Below are 16,866 nucleotides of genomic sequence, written 5' to 3'. Positions count from 1 at the left end.
TCATTCCTCCAAGAGAATTAGTGATGCACCTGAGAGGCCGCGGTGACAGTCATGGAGAAGTTTTTAAAAAGGACAACTGCAAACTGGCAGGTAGTATTACTGGGCCCTGGACAAGATTCTGACCCGGATGAAGGCCTTAGTATGAGTGGTGGGAAAAAAAAAGCAAAGACGGTGAGCTCAAGGCAATATAGTGAAAGCTATCTTTCGTTTGGATTTACTTTCACCGGGGATGAGACGACACCCATTCCGTTATGCCTGGTGTGTGGCGAGAAGCTATCCAACAGCGCCATGGTGCCAAGCAAGCTTAAACACCATCTCCAAACGACACACCCGTCGCTTCAAAACAAGCCGATAGACTATTTTGTTCGCCTGCGTGTAAACACAGAGAAACAGGCAACGTTTATGAGAAAAACCACAAAGGTAAATGAGAAAGCCCTCAAAGCTAGTTACCTAGTCGCCGAACTTGTTGCTAAATCAAAAAACCTGCACACTGTGGCAGAGACATTAATACTACCTGCCTGTAAAGCCATTGTCAACGAGATGCTCGGCCCTGATGCGGTTAAAGACAAAGCTAAAGTCCCGCTCTCTGATAACACAATTTCCTGGCGTATCCATGACATGTCTACAGACATCGAAAGCCATGTTTTGGAAAAGATACGCATCAGTGGGAAATTTGGGTTGCAAGTTGACGAGTCTACGGATATTAGTGGACATTCTCAGCTCTTGGCCAATGTGCGTTTTGTGGATGGAGATGCCATTAGAGAAAACTTCCTATTTTGCAAGGCACTGCCAGAAAAAACAACTGGAGAGGAAATTTTTCGGGTCACATCGGAATATCTTGACCAGGGAGGACTTACGTGGGAAAACTGCACAAGTGTGTGCACTGATGGAGCTGCAGCCATGGTCGGGCGCACCAAAGGCTTCGTTCGTGAGTAGAGTGAAGGAAAGAAACCCAGATCTGATTGTCACGCACTGTTTTTTGCACCATGAGGCCCTCGTTGCTAAGACTTTACCAGCAGAACTGGTTCCTGTGTTGGACGATGTGGTGCGCATAGTGAACTTTGTAAAGACACGACCTCTGAAAAGCCGTATATTCGCATCTCTGTGTGAGGAAATGGGAGCGGAGCATAAAGCCTTATTGTTCCTTACGGAGGTCCGATGGTTGTCGCGCGGTAAGGTGCTGACCCGTGTGTATGAGCTGCGAGAGGAACTTAAAATGTTTCTAACGAGAGGTCTGATTACTCAAATCAGTTTGCAAGTGATGAGTGGTGCGCAAAGCTGGCATACCTGGCTGATATATTTCATCATCTTAATGAACTGAACACAATGATGCAGGGCCGAAATGAAAACCTGCTTACAAGCACAGATAAAATAAATGGATTTCGTTTAAAGGTGCACCTCTGGCAACAACATGTGCAACGTGCCAACCTGGAGATGTTCCCACTCAAAGACAAACGCCAAAGCAACACTGCTGCACTGTCTGAGGTAATAGGTAAACATTTGTGAAAAGTCTTGAGGAGAAATTTTATTTCTCTTCAGCCTCCACTGAATGCTTTGACTGGGTTAGGGACCCATCCAGCTCGGCATCAGTTGTTGGAAAGGACATGACTTTACAAGAGCAGGAGGAACTAACTGAACTGAAACAGGATCGTGGTTTAAAACTAAGATTTGCTGATCTTCCCTTGGACAGTTTTTGGTTGACTGCTGCCAAGGAGTTCCCCATTGTGGCCAACAAAGCTGTTCTGACATTGCTCCCATTTTCCACAACATATCTGTGTGAGCTGAGCTTTTCAAGCCTAACTGCTATAAAAACGAAAAACAGAGAGAGACCGAGTGCTGTTGAAGAAGAGCTCCGTGTGTGTCTTTCTTCTATTCCTGCCAGGATATCGGCTTTGTGTTCATCTAAACAGGCCCAGGTTTCCCACTGACTGAGTATAAATAGAGGAATTCTATTGTAATTAAATATACTATACAGAGTGTCATTTTGTAACATTTTTGGTTAGTGGTGTGCCACAAAATTTTTCCAATGTAAAAAATGTGCCGTGGCTCAAAAAAGGTTGAAAAACACTGGCGTAGAATACCAATAATAATATATAAAAAAAAAAATACGTCATTGGTTCGAGTTGACTGGGACAGGAAACGGAACCATTCAGTTCAGTCTCTCCGTGTCATTTTAGATACGGAGCTGTTGCAGTGCGGTAGATCTGGTCAATTTTCATAATAAAAGACACTTAACGCAAATTTCAACACAACAAAAATGATATAAAGTGTTCATTATTTCGCTATGATTCAGTTATAGCAGAGGTTAATGTAATTATTTTAAACCCGGAGCATAGACGTCACTGTCGGCCGAAGAATTGCTTTCGTTTTGAAGGGACGCCTGGCTTGACTTCCGTGGCTGGCTGAACTATTTCCGGTGTAAGTGGCGCTGGCTCATCTTTTCTTCCTTTTCGCCGTGCGGGAGTAGGCTCGATCAACTTCAGTTTGTGTTCCTGAATTTGGACCCAATGTTGTGAATCGTCGACAAGGGATACTCGTGATCTCTTCTTTAGTGGACTAAAACATCACCTGTGCAATCTGTTGGAGTCGTTACGTGAAATTTGAAGCTTTTCGGCCGAGTTTAGCCTCGTTTGCGAACAAAGAGAGACGATCAACATTACGCGAAGCAGAGATCAAGCGTGAGGTGAAGTCTTCTTTGCGCTACCGACGAGTAAGATTTGACAAAAGTGACACTTGCGTGCGGTTGAAACCACCCCCTCACAAAAACACACAAATTCTGTTGGCTTTGTCTGAAAGTAAAACAATCTCCACTTCCTGAGTCGTCTTATAATGGACCTTTCCTACCTGTCAATCATTCGTACAATAATAGCAAATCAGATAGCCACATTGTCTTAACCGCTGGCTTAACACGCCCCTTCCGCCATGTTGAAGCAATGCTGGTTGTCAGTAGAGTGCGCTTGGAAAAGTTAATGTTACGAAGAAAATGGTCCACAGATCCGCTTGGGGAACGTGCAATTCTGATATCTGGCTAGGTTACTAGGGTCCCGGTTGTTTGATTTTCCAAACCTTAAAACACAGTTGAGGAAGTGTCTACGATTGATTAAGGCTCGCGGAACACTGCACGTACAATTAAATGTGGACAACATCAACAAACACAAGGCTGTATGTTCGAAGGTAAGTGAGGGAGAAGTATCTTCCCTGAGTTTGATTGAATTATTATTAGTTGTTTGTACATTTACAGATGAAAGTGGACGTTCATGAAAATTCCTGAAAATCCAAATGCGAGCACTGAGAGTATGAAGTCCTGGTAGGAGGTCCGGGGGTATTTTTGAAAAAATCGATGGTTGTGGTGCATTCTGGTGATACCTGAACAAAAATTGAAAGTAAAATTTCCAAGTCCTGACCAAAAAAAAAAAAAATAAATCGGCCAGAAGTTCCCCAAGGGGCAAACCCAGATTGTATTGCCCCCCATGCCCATATCACTGGATAGCACAAAGTCACATATTTATCATTAAAATATGCCATCTTATCTCAAGACAAATGAGTTAAGTGAACTATTCAGTAAAAAGACATCTAAAATTGTCCTTTTTCCCCACATTATACATATTATAGTATAGATATAGAATATACACGAAAATATATCCTAGAATTTCTACACTGTACGGCAAAACATGTTAAAGAAGTTGATCTCTAGTAATTACTATTAATGTTTAAGTCACAAACTTGTTACGTCACGTTGTACTGATACACTCGACCACATTTATCACTATCTTAGATATAGATTTAGTAATACTAATAGTATAATGAGTTGGCTATATATATATATATATATATATATATATTCACTCATTTGAAAAATGTACAGGTGTTGTCAGTCATGTTCGCAGATAAAGTTGCGGGTGTGATTAGGGATGGCTTTAAATTAACTTACTGGATTAATATAACAACTGTAAATTAAAAATAAAATAAACAAATACATAACTAAAATAGAAAACCAAAATCTCAAACTCAGAAAATAATAATTTCCAATTTCAACTGATATTAATAGAACATGATATAAAATAGTATTTAAAAATTTTCATCAATAAAAATTCTTGATCTGACAAACTTTATCTCAATAATAGTTAAATGCACTTGCCGGTCAAGGAACAAACATGAACGGTCTGTACTCGCAATGTTTTGAAGATCCCTGAAAGTTTACTTCAACATAATCGGCGTTCGTGGCAACAAGCAAGCGATACATTTGCACAAACATTCCTGTCGGCTATTGTGACATATTGTTGACGGAGGGGGAGAGTTGGGGGACACACCACGGGACTGCAGTAAATAGGAGCCCGGCTTGCTGGATGTATTGGCCACACCTTAATCAAGCGACAAGGTGGATGATAGTCTAACGTCTTTTTGGGGGGACGGGCGCCGTCACACTGCCTCACAATCGACGCAATGAGAATCCCCTGGTGTAACTGAATTTCCTTTGACATGGCTCATGATGTTGATGACTTTCGACGTGAAGCAGCTCTGAACATACGCTTTCGCCCTAACTTCCATACTTGCTCAGTACGGTTAACTTCCATTTCCTCGTTCTGGGTGAATACCGGTTGTTTTGGAGGAGGCTTGTTTACTTAACGTTTATGAGATAAACATGTAAACTAATGTCAAGACTACACAAAATAAGCAACGTCTTGAGAGAATGTGAGGGGAGGGGTGTTACTGTTACTCATCTTAGTGCTTCAACATGACTATGCTCGTGAGCGCAAAGCAACGAACTCAAACGCATGTTCATTCAATGTTGTCAACTAATATCCGAATTAATTTTAGGCAATTTTTCCTCAATTTTCCAGAGGAATTTTCATGAAAACTTGAAAATCCAGAATTCCGGGAAAATCCAGAGGACTTTCATCACTGTACATTGCAGAAGAACAACTTTCACTTTGTTAGTGTATAACTGACATGCTGAATGAAGTGTGTAATAATTTATGCCGAATGAGTCGGGTTTGTAATACGTAAATGCGCGAAGTCATGCAAGTGACAGTGAAGTGCAAATGACTATTTGTATCACATCAGACTTTTAAGACAGAAAACTGGGTTCCATTACGAGCCAAGTCAAATGAATACACCCGCTCACTTATAAAGACGACAATGATATTACTTGTGATATTTCCAAGTAAAAAATACTCACCCTGCTTTACATGCTCAGTACAATTCCACAATTTTATTTTTTATATTTCAATATGAAGTTTTGTGAGGCGTAAACTGTTTTGCAACGTTTTTCTGTAACTCTGACTCTGTTGAACAAGTCCAACGCATTTGCATTTGGTTGTATGATGTTCTCTTCTTTGAAAAGAGCTTCCGTGTCAGAAGGGGCGCATTTGTCTCCGATAGTTAGGGTCCACCGCATGTTTTCATTGGGGGATGTCCAGGGTGACGTCACAGACAGGGGATGCAGCCAATATGGCGACCACTTGGATATCGTACAATGACACTTCCGGAACTTTGCGCATGGATGACGCTCTCTACGCTCACATTCATTTTTTCGTTTAGACATTGAAGTGAATAATGTTATATGTATTTTTCATTACAATATCTATTTTAGAATGTTTATAGGGATGACACTTGGGCTTTAATGCACTGTATTAAAATACTACAACCAAAACACATGTGAACAGATTAGAAGGAGTAAAGAAAATACCAAAAAAAAAAACCTGTCAAACCAAAATACATATACCCATCCATCCATTTTCTTGACCGTTTACCCTCACGAGGGTCGTGGGGAGTGCTGGAGCCTATCCCAGCTGTCAACGGGCAGTAGGTGGGGTACAACCTGAACTGGTTGCCAGCCAATCGCAAGGCACATAGAGACAAACAGCTGCACTAACAATCACACCTAGGGGCAATTTAGAATGTCCAATTAATGTTGCATGTTTTTGGAATGTGGGAGGAAACCCACGCAGGCACGGGAAGAACATGCAAACGCCACACAGGCGAGTCCGGGGTTGAACCCGGGTCCTCAGAACTGTGAGGCCAACGCTTTACCAGCTTAACCACCGTCCCACCTAAAATACATGTATAAATAATGAAAAAAATCCAAAATACATTTCTCACAGGAACACTTCCATGTTAGTCAGCAATACATTTTAAATATGAACGCTAATAATTGTAATCCCTGAGCCCAACCAACTGTGCACATACCTGCATCATATGAAATTAAATCAAGAGTGTGAGCTTCATGTCGTCCAAAAGGTCACTTAGCATGAAAGTTACAGGAGAGGTGGATGAGCACCTGCGCTGAGGCACACCCCTCCAAAACCCATACTTACATACACACACACATGCAGGAATAGCTGCACGATTAGCCAGCTTGCCTCCTTACTCAAATACAACAACACAATTCGGTATGTGAATTAAAACTTTTACAACATGTCACCAGCCAACAGTACTCAAAAATGTTGACATGAATTGATTAATAAAATTTATGAAAATAGCTTTTTGTTACCGCGGCCTCATGTACATACCTCTCGCAGTTAGATTCATGGAAGACTGGCGAGAGAAGGACCTGACTTATATCATTTCCACTGGTTTTCAAAATAAAAGCGATGACTTTCCAAATAAATGAAGTATAATGCCAAAATAAATTAACATGCCAGATTAAAAATAAAATGACAATAGTGAAGATAATACAAAACACAATGTGAAGGATTTTGGTGAAATTAATAAAAAAAAAATTATATATATCACCAACTCTCTTTTCTCCTGTATGTTACAGCTACGTAACCAAAATTGGGGTCTTGGTGGTATTATGTAATGTATAACTGGGGTATTAGTAGGAGCCTATTAATTCTTGTTAGTAACGTAATAGTCTCCTCCAGTTCTATTTGTTTTAACACTATTTGTCATTGGGGAGCATTAAAATGTGGGTGACATCTTTATAAACTAAAATAGATATTGTGATGAAAAATACATATAACAGTATTCACTTCAATGTCTATATGAAAAAAAAAAAAGTGAGCGGAGAGCGCGTCATCCATGCACAAAGTTGTGCATTGAGTGTCCCTCGGCATCCAAGTGGTCGCCATATTAGTCGCGTCATTTGTCCTTGACGTCATCTTCACTTCCGCCGTTGAAAACGCGCAGTGCCTGCTACTATGGAAGCCGAACAACAGAGATATTCGGATTTTTCCAACGCACCTTCTGACACGGAAGCTCTTTTCGAAAAGGACAACACCACACAACCGAGTGAAGTTACTGGGGCAATATTATACTATTGTTTCGAGCCCTCAGCGCAATATTACACTATTATTTTGAGCCATATTCAGATGATATGCCATCACGGGCAAAGCGCATCCCGTCCGATCCACTTCCGCAGCCGGGCAGTGTGGCTTATGATGGAGCCGAGTGGTGCCGCTTTGTGTTCACAGTCGAGCCGGCGCGCTTCATGCTCACACGTGACTGAGTAACACATTCTCGGTTGGGTTCTTCAGAGCTGCCCCCGTCGCAAAGCCCGACGCGCAGCCTTCGCGGAAGATGTGACCGCCGAACGCGGCGCCTCAGCCGGTGTGGCTGAGTTTCGGCCCGCCGTGCTATATAAGGAAGGCGTGGAGCCGAGCTATGTTGCGCACATCAACACATTTCATACGCGGATCTTTTGTCACGTTATGAGAGATTACGTGGTCCGCCCCAAACTATTATTTTTTTTAGAAGCTGTATGCGCACATCAACACATTTCATACGCGGATCTTTTGCTACGAGACCGATTATGTGGTCTGTCCCAAACTTTTTTTTTTTTTTTTTTTTTTAGTAGCTGTATACTCACCTACCTGTTATTTGGAACCCACGAAGCTCTCGTCCTCTCCACCCATGCAATCCATTTTTCACAACGAACAGGGTCTCTTTCAAAATTATGAAGGGTAATTCCATTCTCCAGAGTGTTCAAGCAATGTCCAGCAATTCAATGAGCCAGCATTTTGGCTAACACGAGGGAACAACGAGCTACTGTCCCAGAGGTAAAACTAATGAAAACAAACGAGTCCACTAGGGGGCGCCTCTGTCTTGTACGTCACTTCCTGCTTCTTCTCGAAAACAAATCCCTGAGAGGATTTTCATGGCGGGAGTTACAAAAAGCTGTATACGTCAAAATCATGTTTTGTGGTGAAAAAACACATGGGACCATATTGGCTGTGGGTTTTTAATTAATAATATACCAAAAATCATCCGTTTGACGACACTTGAGATTTAAGGTAGCAATAGATGTAATTGGGCATTAATTTATTCTTTCCAATTTTATTTCAGGAGAGAAAGCTTATCTACGTTCGAACACCAGCCCATCGTGGGTGCCAATTCTCAATCTCGTAAACTGAATTGGAATGTTCAAGCTCAGTGTCTTTGGCTGAAACTCTGAACAAAATTTATCTGTCAGCAATAACAATGCAGCCTTTGGCAAAGCAGCATGTAGCTGGTCCATGAAGTCTTCCACTTCTGTCTTGGTTGTGGATGAGACTTCACATCTTGGCATTGTTGAACATGTGTCTTCTGACTCCTGAATTTCATCATTCAGCCTTTTCCTTCTCTTTGAAGAGGAGGAAAAGTCAATGTCTCTGACCCGCTCGAATGGGGTGTTAAAAGTTGTAGCTGTTGAAACGCTAATATGCTGGAACATCGGGAATGGATGTTTCATTCCGAATACGTGTAGCAGCCTCTAATCCAAACATTACTGCCTCGATATGGCTGCAATATTCACTGAGTCCAGCCATACATGTACAATGGGCATACTGCACTGTACCATCTGATGACAAAATAATCTCTTATCCGCATGGAATGATGAACTTCTGACAAATGAAACAAAGTTGTTTAACAGAATGTCAGTTTGTGGAAGCCACTCTTACACTGGTAGGCCTATATTTGTATTTTTTTGTAGAAAAATAAACAGTGAATTTGAAATCAAGATGGAATTTAATTTTCAGGAGTGAACATACATGTTAATGCAGGTTTCCATGTAGGCTTATTTATAACATTTGCATGAATAACCATTTCATATATATTAGAAGTAAATATATTTAATAATTAAAATACAGTGAAGAAATTAAGTATTTGAACACCCTGCTATATTACAAGTTCTCCCACTTAGAAATCATGGCGAGGTCTGAAATTTTCATCATAAATGCATACCCTCTGTGAGAGAGATAATCTAAAAAGAAAAATCTAGACATTACAACACACATCACAATGTATGATTTTTTTTTTTAACAATTTATTTGTGTGATACAGTTGCAAATAACTATTTGAACACCTGAGAAAGCTCATGTTAATATTTGGTACTGTAAAGCTCATGTTACTATTTGGTACAGTAGCCTTTGATCACACTTGCAGAAGTCAAACATTTCCTGTAGTTGTTCACCAGGTTTGTGCACACTGCAGGAGGGATTTCCGTGCCATGCTTGATTTTATGTCTTAGTGTATTACCAACAGCCACCTTGGAAACGATGGTCCCAGCTCTTTTCAGGTCATTGACCAAGTCCTGTCGTGTAGTTCTGGTCTGATTCCTCACCTTTCATGGATCATTAAGACTCCATGAGGTGATATCTTGCATTGGGCTCCACTCCGATTGAGATTAATCATCATGTTTAGCTTCTTCTTCCATTTTCTAATTATTGTTCCAACAGTGGACCTTTTTTCCCCAAGGTGCTTGGCAATTTCTCCGTAGCCCTTTTCAGCCCTGTGGCGTTGTAAAAATTTTGAGTCTGGTGTTTTTGGACAGCTCTTTGGTCTTGGCCATGTTACAAGTTTGAGTCTTACTGATTGTATGGAGTGGACAGGGGTCTTTATGCAGCTAACGATCTCACACAGGTGTATCTGATTCAGGATAATATATGGAGTGGAGGTGGACACTTAAAGGCGGACTAATAGGTCTTCGAGGGTCAGAATTCTAGCTGTTAGACAGGTGTTCAAATACTTATTTGCAGCTGTATCACACAAATAAATCGTTAAACAAATCATACATTGTGATGTCTGGATTTTCTTTATAGATTCTCTCTCTAAGTGGACATGCACCTACGATGAAAATTTCAGACCCCTCCATGTTTTCTAAGTGGGAGAACTTGCAATATAGCAGGGTGTTTAAATACTTCAATGTATGTAGATTTTAGTTGCCCATTACCCTTGGCACACATTAAGATGAAGACTCCGATCTTTAAATGCAGAATATTGTTCATCCAGCCATCCTGGAAGATCTTGTAAGCGTCCATGCACTTGTAATGTTTGAACTGCTCTTTTGTGTACCCAGAGACATTAAAAATCAGGTAGTTTACAACGTCAATGTATGTCACGTCGGCCAGTCTTTTCTCTCTTTAGAGAAATCTGTTAATGGAATTTCATAAGGATCCCATTTAATGGCAGCGATCTTCTCGTCACACTGCCTGCGGCTCTCAGCCGACAGAGAGTTGTAGTACGGTCCACTATTTACATTGCCGATCGCAGCAGTCAGGTCCTTCAAAACACCGCTGTTTGCCATCATTACAGAAGTGACTACGTGTAAACCTTTAAATTCTCTGTCTTCGGCTGCAGTCGTGATGAGATAGTGAGAGAAAAAAAAGCTTGTTCTGGCTGAAAGACTGGTTGTTGATAATCGATGCGTCATTGTGGTGTGTAACTGGATATAGGGAAGTAAAATGGCGGTGCGCAGTGGTGTATGGGTAATTAAGCAAAAAATGTGACGTCAGTGAAAATAAAGGATTGCTACTTAAATTACCCATTCATTTACTACATATGCTTGTGTGCTTAAAAAACGAACCCTCCGGTCATTCACTGAAAAATGAAAAGCCATCTGATCTAGAACAAGCAGCTGCTCGTTGTACAGAAGATCTTGGCCTCCATGAAATAGACAACCCTTCCATTATTGAGGATGAACCGAGGCTTGGTCAATCTTCAAGTGCCATGTTGCCTCCGGATTTTCACTGTAAATGCTGCAGGCATGCTATTGCTGTCAAAGATATGTAGGTGCTGCGAAGATATACAAATCAACTTTTTGTGTGACTGTATGTACTCGTACTGTTCTACTGTAGCCCATCCCAGAAAGACGACAACCACATGCAGGAATTCCTTAATTGATATGTCAAACTAGAAGAAATATCAACTGAACTCTCACATCAATATTGTTTTACATATGTGCTGTATGGTCTTTTGAATCACAATAAAGCTGAAGTCCTCAAGAATCTATTCAAATAATTCCACTGATTTCCAATTGATATTCATTAGCTGTGCATTATTTCAATTAAATTATGGGTATTAAATATTTGACTCTGAAAGTACACAGATTTAAACTATTTTCATCTACTTTATTTCAGATGCATCATTGCACCCAGATATGGACCTAATATTTCTCAGGATCACACACATTCCAAAAAACTTAATCACAGATCATGTGCCACCCGCAAGGGCATCCTCAAAGACTGATGCAGTTCAAGATGTAAGTTTTTTTTTTTTTTTTTTGGGGGGGGTTAAAGCATTTGCTTTAACTTGCCTTTATTGGCTTTTAATGGAAAAGACCAACATCAAGATTTTCTGGTGAATATTAGATTGTGTCTGTTCAAGAAAAAGAATGGGCTTGAAAATAGAAATCTACATACTGGTAGCATATTTACATTGTTGTGACTCTTCTCAGTGGTTGGGATCAATCAAAAATCATTTTTGGTTGTGTGTAATGTTGAAATGTTAAAAGAAAAATGGGATCCATCTTGTGCCACGCTGCTGATGTTTATACATGGAATGACGAAAAATTATTCCATGCATGTGAACATCCAATACTATGAAAATGACCACAACAAGCAATGGCTCATTGTAGGTACACTTGCACATGATTGCCTCACCCGGATTGTCAAAGACAAAACAATACTGATTTAAAATACTGTGCCCTACATTGCCACACTGGGAAGTTGGAGGTTTATCATTCTTTGATAAATAAGTATGCCCTACTAACACTTCTATGAGAATACCACTGCCGAAGCTCGGCACGCGGCCGGCCGCTGGAGCTTGCTCGTCAGACTCCGCGTCATTCCTGTCTGAAGAACCATCCGCGGCTGCCGGCCCGGAGCTCCGGGGCCCTTTGTAGCTGAGCTTTGGCTAACGTCCTCCGCCGCCAGAACTCGCTCGTCAGACTCCACGTCATTCACGTCCGAAGAACCATCTGCGGCTGCCGGCCCGGAGCTCCACGGGGCTTTTGTTCACACACTTGCGTCCCGTGGGTAGGGGTCAGAGTAATCCAACTCCAGCGTCATTCCGCCCAAAGAATCATCCAAATATTCAACCTTATTTTCAGCCACAGGTTCAAATCTGTATGGAATTCTTCCTTTGTCTTCCTGATCAGCCGCTATTGCTATTTCTTCATCAGATGAGGACAAATCCGAGAAATCAGTGCTGTGCACAATGCAATTGGGCCTTTGATGTGGCACGTTACACGTCACATCCGTCCACGTAGGTCATGTGACTCGCGAAAATGGTAGCGCCCCTGAAAATTTGTAATTGTCAATAAAAATCTTCTCAAAACACTAGGTTAGGCTGACAGACGAGGTTAGACTGGAATCCCCTTGGACCATGATGTTCGCAGAGGATATTGTGATCTGCAATGAAAAAAGGGAGCAGGTGGTGGAACAATTAGAAAGATGGAGGTCTGCACTGGAAAGGAGAGGAATGAAGATTAGCCGAAGTAAAACTGAATATACAGTATATGCATGAATGACAGTAGTGGAGGTGGAAGAGTGAGGCTCCAGGGAGAAGAGATAGGGAGGGTGGACGACTTCAAATACTTGGGGTCAACAATGCAGAGCAATGGCAAGTGTGGTAAGGAAGTGAAGAAACAGGTCTAAACAGGATGGAACAGTTGGCGGAAGGTGTCTGTTGTTCTATGTGACAGAAGAGTCTCCGCTAGGATGAAGGGCAAAGTTTATCAAACAGTGGTGAGGCCGGCCAAGATGTACGGGTTAGAGACGGTGGCTCTGAAGAAAGAACAGGAAGCAGAACTGGAGGTAGCAGAAATGAAGATCCTAAAATGGACAGCAGAAGCTCCCGGAAGACCGGACTACGACAGCCAAGGTGATCAGAGAGAGTGGCAGGAGAGTACTTGGTGTGTCTTCTGTTAGGAAAGGGGAGAAGGAGACTTGGTGGTGGAACCCCAAAATACAGGAAGTCATACAAGGAAAGAGATTAGCGAAGAAAAGGTGGGACACTGAGAAGACTAAGGAGTACACTGAGATGCGACATAGGGCAAAGGTAGAGGTGGCAAAGGCTAAACAAGAGGCACATGATGACATGAAACCAGGTTGGACATGAAAGAAGGAGAAAAGGATCTCTACAGGTTGACCAAACGGAGGGATAGAGATGGGAAGGATGTGCAGTAGGTAAGGGTGATTAAGGATAGAGATGGAAATGTGTTGACTGGTGCCAGTAGTGTGCTCAATAGATGGAGAGAATACTTCGAGAAGTTGATGAATGAAGAAAATGAGAGAGAAGGAAGAGTAGAAGAGGCAAGTGTGAAGGACCAAGAAGTAGCAATGATTAGTCAGGGGGAAGTTAGAATGGCACTACAAAGGATGAAAAATGGAGAGGCAGTTGGTCCTGATGACATGCCGGTGGAGGTATGAAAGCAATTTGGAGAGATGGCTGTGGAGTTTTTGACCAACTTATTCAACAGAGCACTAGCAGGCGAAAAGATGCCTGATGAATGGAGGAAAAGCGTACTAGCTCCCATTTTTTAGAACAAAGGCGATGTTCAGAGCTGTGGGAATTATAGAGGAATAAAGTTGATGAGCCACACAATGAAGTTATGGGAAAGAGTAGTGGAGGCTAAACTCAGGACAGAAGTAAGTATCTGCGAGCAACAGTATGGTTTCATGCCTTGAAAGAGTACCACAGGTCCATTATACGCCGTGAGGATGCTAGTGGAAAAGTATAGAGACTACTTTGTGTCTTTGTGGATCTAGAGAAAGCCTGTGACAGAGTACCAAGAGAGGAACTGTGGTACTGCATGCATAAGTCTGGTCTGGCAGAGAAATATGTTAGAATAGTACAGGACATGTATGGTGGCAGGAGAACAATGGTGACGTGTGCCGTCAGTGTGTCAGAAGAATTTAATGTGGAGGTGGTACTGCATCAGGGATCAGCTCTGAGCCCCTCCCTGTTTGTAGTAGTAATGGATAGGCTGACAGACGAGGTTAGACTGGAATCCCCTTGGACCATGATATTCGCAGATGATATTGTGATATGCAGTGAAAGCAGGGAGCAGGTGGAGGAACAATTAGAAAGATGGAGACACGCACTGGAAAGGAGAGGAATGAAGATTAGCTGAAGTAAAACAGAATATATGGGCGTGAATGAGAGGAGTGGAGAGGGAAAAGTGAGGTTACAGGGAGAAGAGATAGCACGGGTGGACGACTTCGAATATTTAAGGTCAACAATTCAGAGCAATGGTGAGTGTGGTAAGGATTCGGAATGACGTGAAGAAACGGGTCCAATCAGGTTGGAACAGCTGGGGGAAGATGTCTGGTGTGTTATGTGACAGAAGAGTCTCCGCTAGGATAAAGGGCAAAGTTTATAAAACAGTGGTGAGGCCGGCCATGATGTACGGATGAGAGATGGTGTCACTGAAGAAACAACAGGAAGCAGAACTTGAGGTCGCAGAAATGAAAATGTTGAGGTTCTCGTTCGGAGTGAGCAAGTTGGATAGGATTAGAAATGAGCTCATTGAAGGGACAGCCAAAGTTGGATGTTTTGGAGACAAGGTTCGAGAGAGCACACTTCGATGATTTGGACATGTTTAGAGGCGAAAGAGTGAATATATTGGGAAAAGGGTGCTGAGGCTGGAGCTGCCAGGTAAAAGAGCGAGAGGAAGACCAAAGAGAAGGTTGATGGATGTTGTGAGGGAAGACATGATGGCAGGTGGGGTTAGAGGGGAAGATGCAGGAGATAGGCTACGATGGAAAAAGATGATATGCTGTGGTGACCCCTAATGGGACAAGCCAAAAGGAAAAGAAGAAGATACTAAAATGTGGTTACTTGGATAAAAGAGCGCATTAAAGTTAGTATTTGCAATTTTTTACTAGAATTTTTCTGGATCTGCTGATATTTATAATGGATTAACAAGATATTCAGCATTTCATCGAGGTAAGCACTGACCGGAGCTTTCCTTTAATTGCTCAAAAATATATTTATTTACAATAAACATTGCATCTACTTATGCCTATGAGGCAATGTGGCATAAGGAACAAATTAATGGGTTAATGGCAGTAAGTATTTACAGCAATTAATGGAGATCATTTTTGTGACATTCTTGTTTGTTGGTATGTCATAAGATTTTTCAATAAAAAGGTATTTAAATGGCTCCAAAAGTTTTGGATTTACTCTGTTTTTCAGGTTGAATCAACATTATGAGACAGAATTTAATGTAATTAAATTACTTTATCATAATTAAGTAACTTCCCACACTGAAACTTGAGTCAGTCTGTCAGCCGCCTCGTCTTTCCCATGTCGCCGACACTTTTCTTTTTTTCAACAGTCAGATATTTATAGTACATCATCAAAAGACTTGAAAAAACTGTGAAATATGAGCCTTTACAACGATTTTATCGGTTCAGCTAACATCATTTGATGATGTAATTGACAAAGAAAGACATCTACCCATCCTCCACTTTGCCGTCGTGCTCAATATATCAGCTTCTGAAATTACAGTATTTTTATATCGTAGTATTCAGTTTTTTTTCCCAATATATCAGCTTCTGAAATTACAGTATTTTTATATCGTAGTATTCATAGTTTTTTTCCCAAAATATCAGCTTCTGAAATTACAGTATTTTTATATCGTAGTATTCATAGTTTTTTTCCTTGTCTTTTGACGGAGTCCTTTCGATATCTGATTGCCAATAAAGTCGGCACAATGGGAGAGACGAGGCGGCAAAGCGACAGCACGCAATGCATATGATCAGAATGCAAGACAAATTTGCTCTTTAATCATTGCACTGTCAGACTACTGCAAGAAAATCTTGTTTTACGATACCACTGCATCCTTTTTTTTTTTTTTTTAAACCATGAGTGGGCTTTTATCTAGTCAACTGAAATGCGATTTGATACACTTGTTAATGTGGCGAGAACTACACGTGTGGATTGCCCCAACTGTAAAGTCAAATAAATTGTATTATATGAAAATAAACTAGCTTTTGGATCCAGATATACTGTCTGAGACTGCAATGAGGAGTAAATGTCTTTTGTAGAGCCGATCAATCATGCTGATCCAGTTGGGGTAAAGTCTACTAAAAACATGCATGGTAGGTTAATTGAAGACTCTTAATTACCCATAGGTGTGAATATGAGTGCGAATGGTTGTTTGTTTATATATGTGCCCTGCGATTTGGCTGGCAAGCAATTCAGGGTGTACCCTGCCCCCTGCACAAAGGTAGCTGGGATAAGCTCAAGTACCACCGCCAACCTTGTGAGGATAAGCGAGTCAGGAAATGGATGGATTTCACTCATCCAAATCTGAATCTTGATATAATTAAGATGTCCAATTTTCACTTGGTTTTCTCATCCCTCTTATGTACCGCAGAAAGTGTTGTGATGGGCATGTGAAAATGTGTGCCAGAATGTCAGGGGAGTACAAGGAAGAAGTTTGTGGACCAAAAGAGGAGGAGGAGCCACAACATCAACTACTGGACACTGTGTTCAATCTGCAGCCTCAAATTGTCCTACGTAGAGCAGGTTGGTTCATTTATTGCATGCATTCGAATTTTAATGATGTTCTTATTTATGGCCCCCATTTGATGATGCGTTTTACATAACGTTATTAACATACCACCCTGTGACTGACTGACGACAAATTAAGTGTGTATA

General features: G+C 41.3%; 1 protein-coding gene across 10 annotated transcripts in view; it reads left to right on the top strand.

Moving 5' to 3' along the window:
* Positions 1-2,402: 2,402 nt before the first annotated feature.
* LOC133493633 (gastrula zinc finger protein XlCGF17.1-like) overlaps positions 2,403-16,866 on the top strand; it is a 64,219-nt gene continuing 49,755 nt past the window's right edge. For 2 of the 10 annotated variants that reach the window (XR_009793067.1, XM_061807242.1), the window contains exons 1-3: positions 2,403-3,174; positions 11,337-11,458; positions 16,583-16,734. Coding sequence is in view for 8 of the 10 variants with exons in the window: in XM_061807242.1 (XP_061663226.1) it covers positions 11,412-11,458; positions 16,583-16,734 (199 nt within the window). In the remaining 2 variants the exon portion in view is untranslated. Of the gene's footprint in view, positions 3,175-11,336; positions 11,459-16,582; positions 16,735-16,866 lie in introns of those variants that run through there. The other 8 variants (XM_061807236.1, XM_061807233.1, XM_061807234.1 and 5 more) reach the window with 8 other exon arrangements.

The sequence above is a fragment of the Syngnathoides biaculeatus genome, chromosome 20 (assembly GCF_019802595.1).
Source record: "Syngnathoides biaculeatus isolate LvHL_M chromosome 20, ASM1980259v1, whole genome shotgun sequence".
In the NCBI taxonomy this organism is placed as follows: Eukaryota; Metazoa; Chordata; class Actinopteri; order Syngnathiformes; family Syngnathidae; genus Syngnathoides; species Syngnathoides biaculeatus.
Note: the sequence above shows the minus strand (reverse complement) of the source record. Positions and strands in the feature narration are given on the sequence as shown.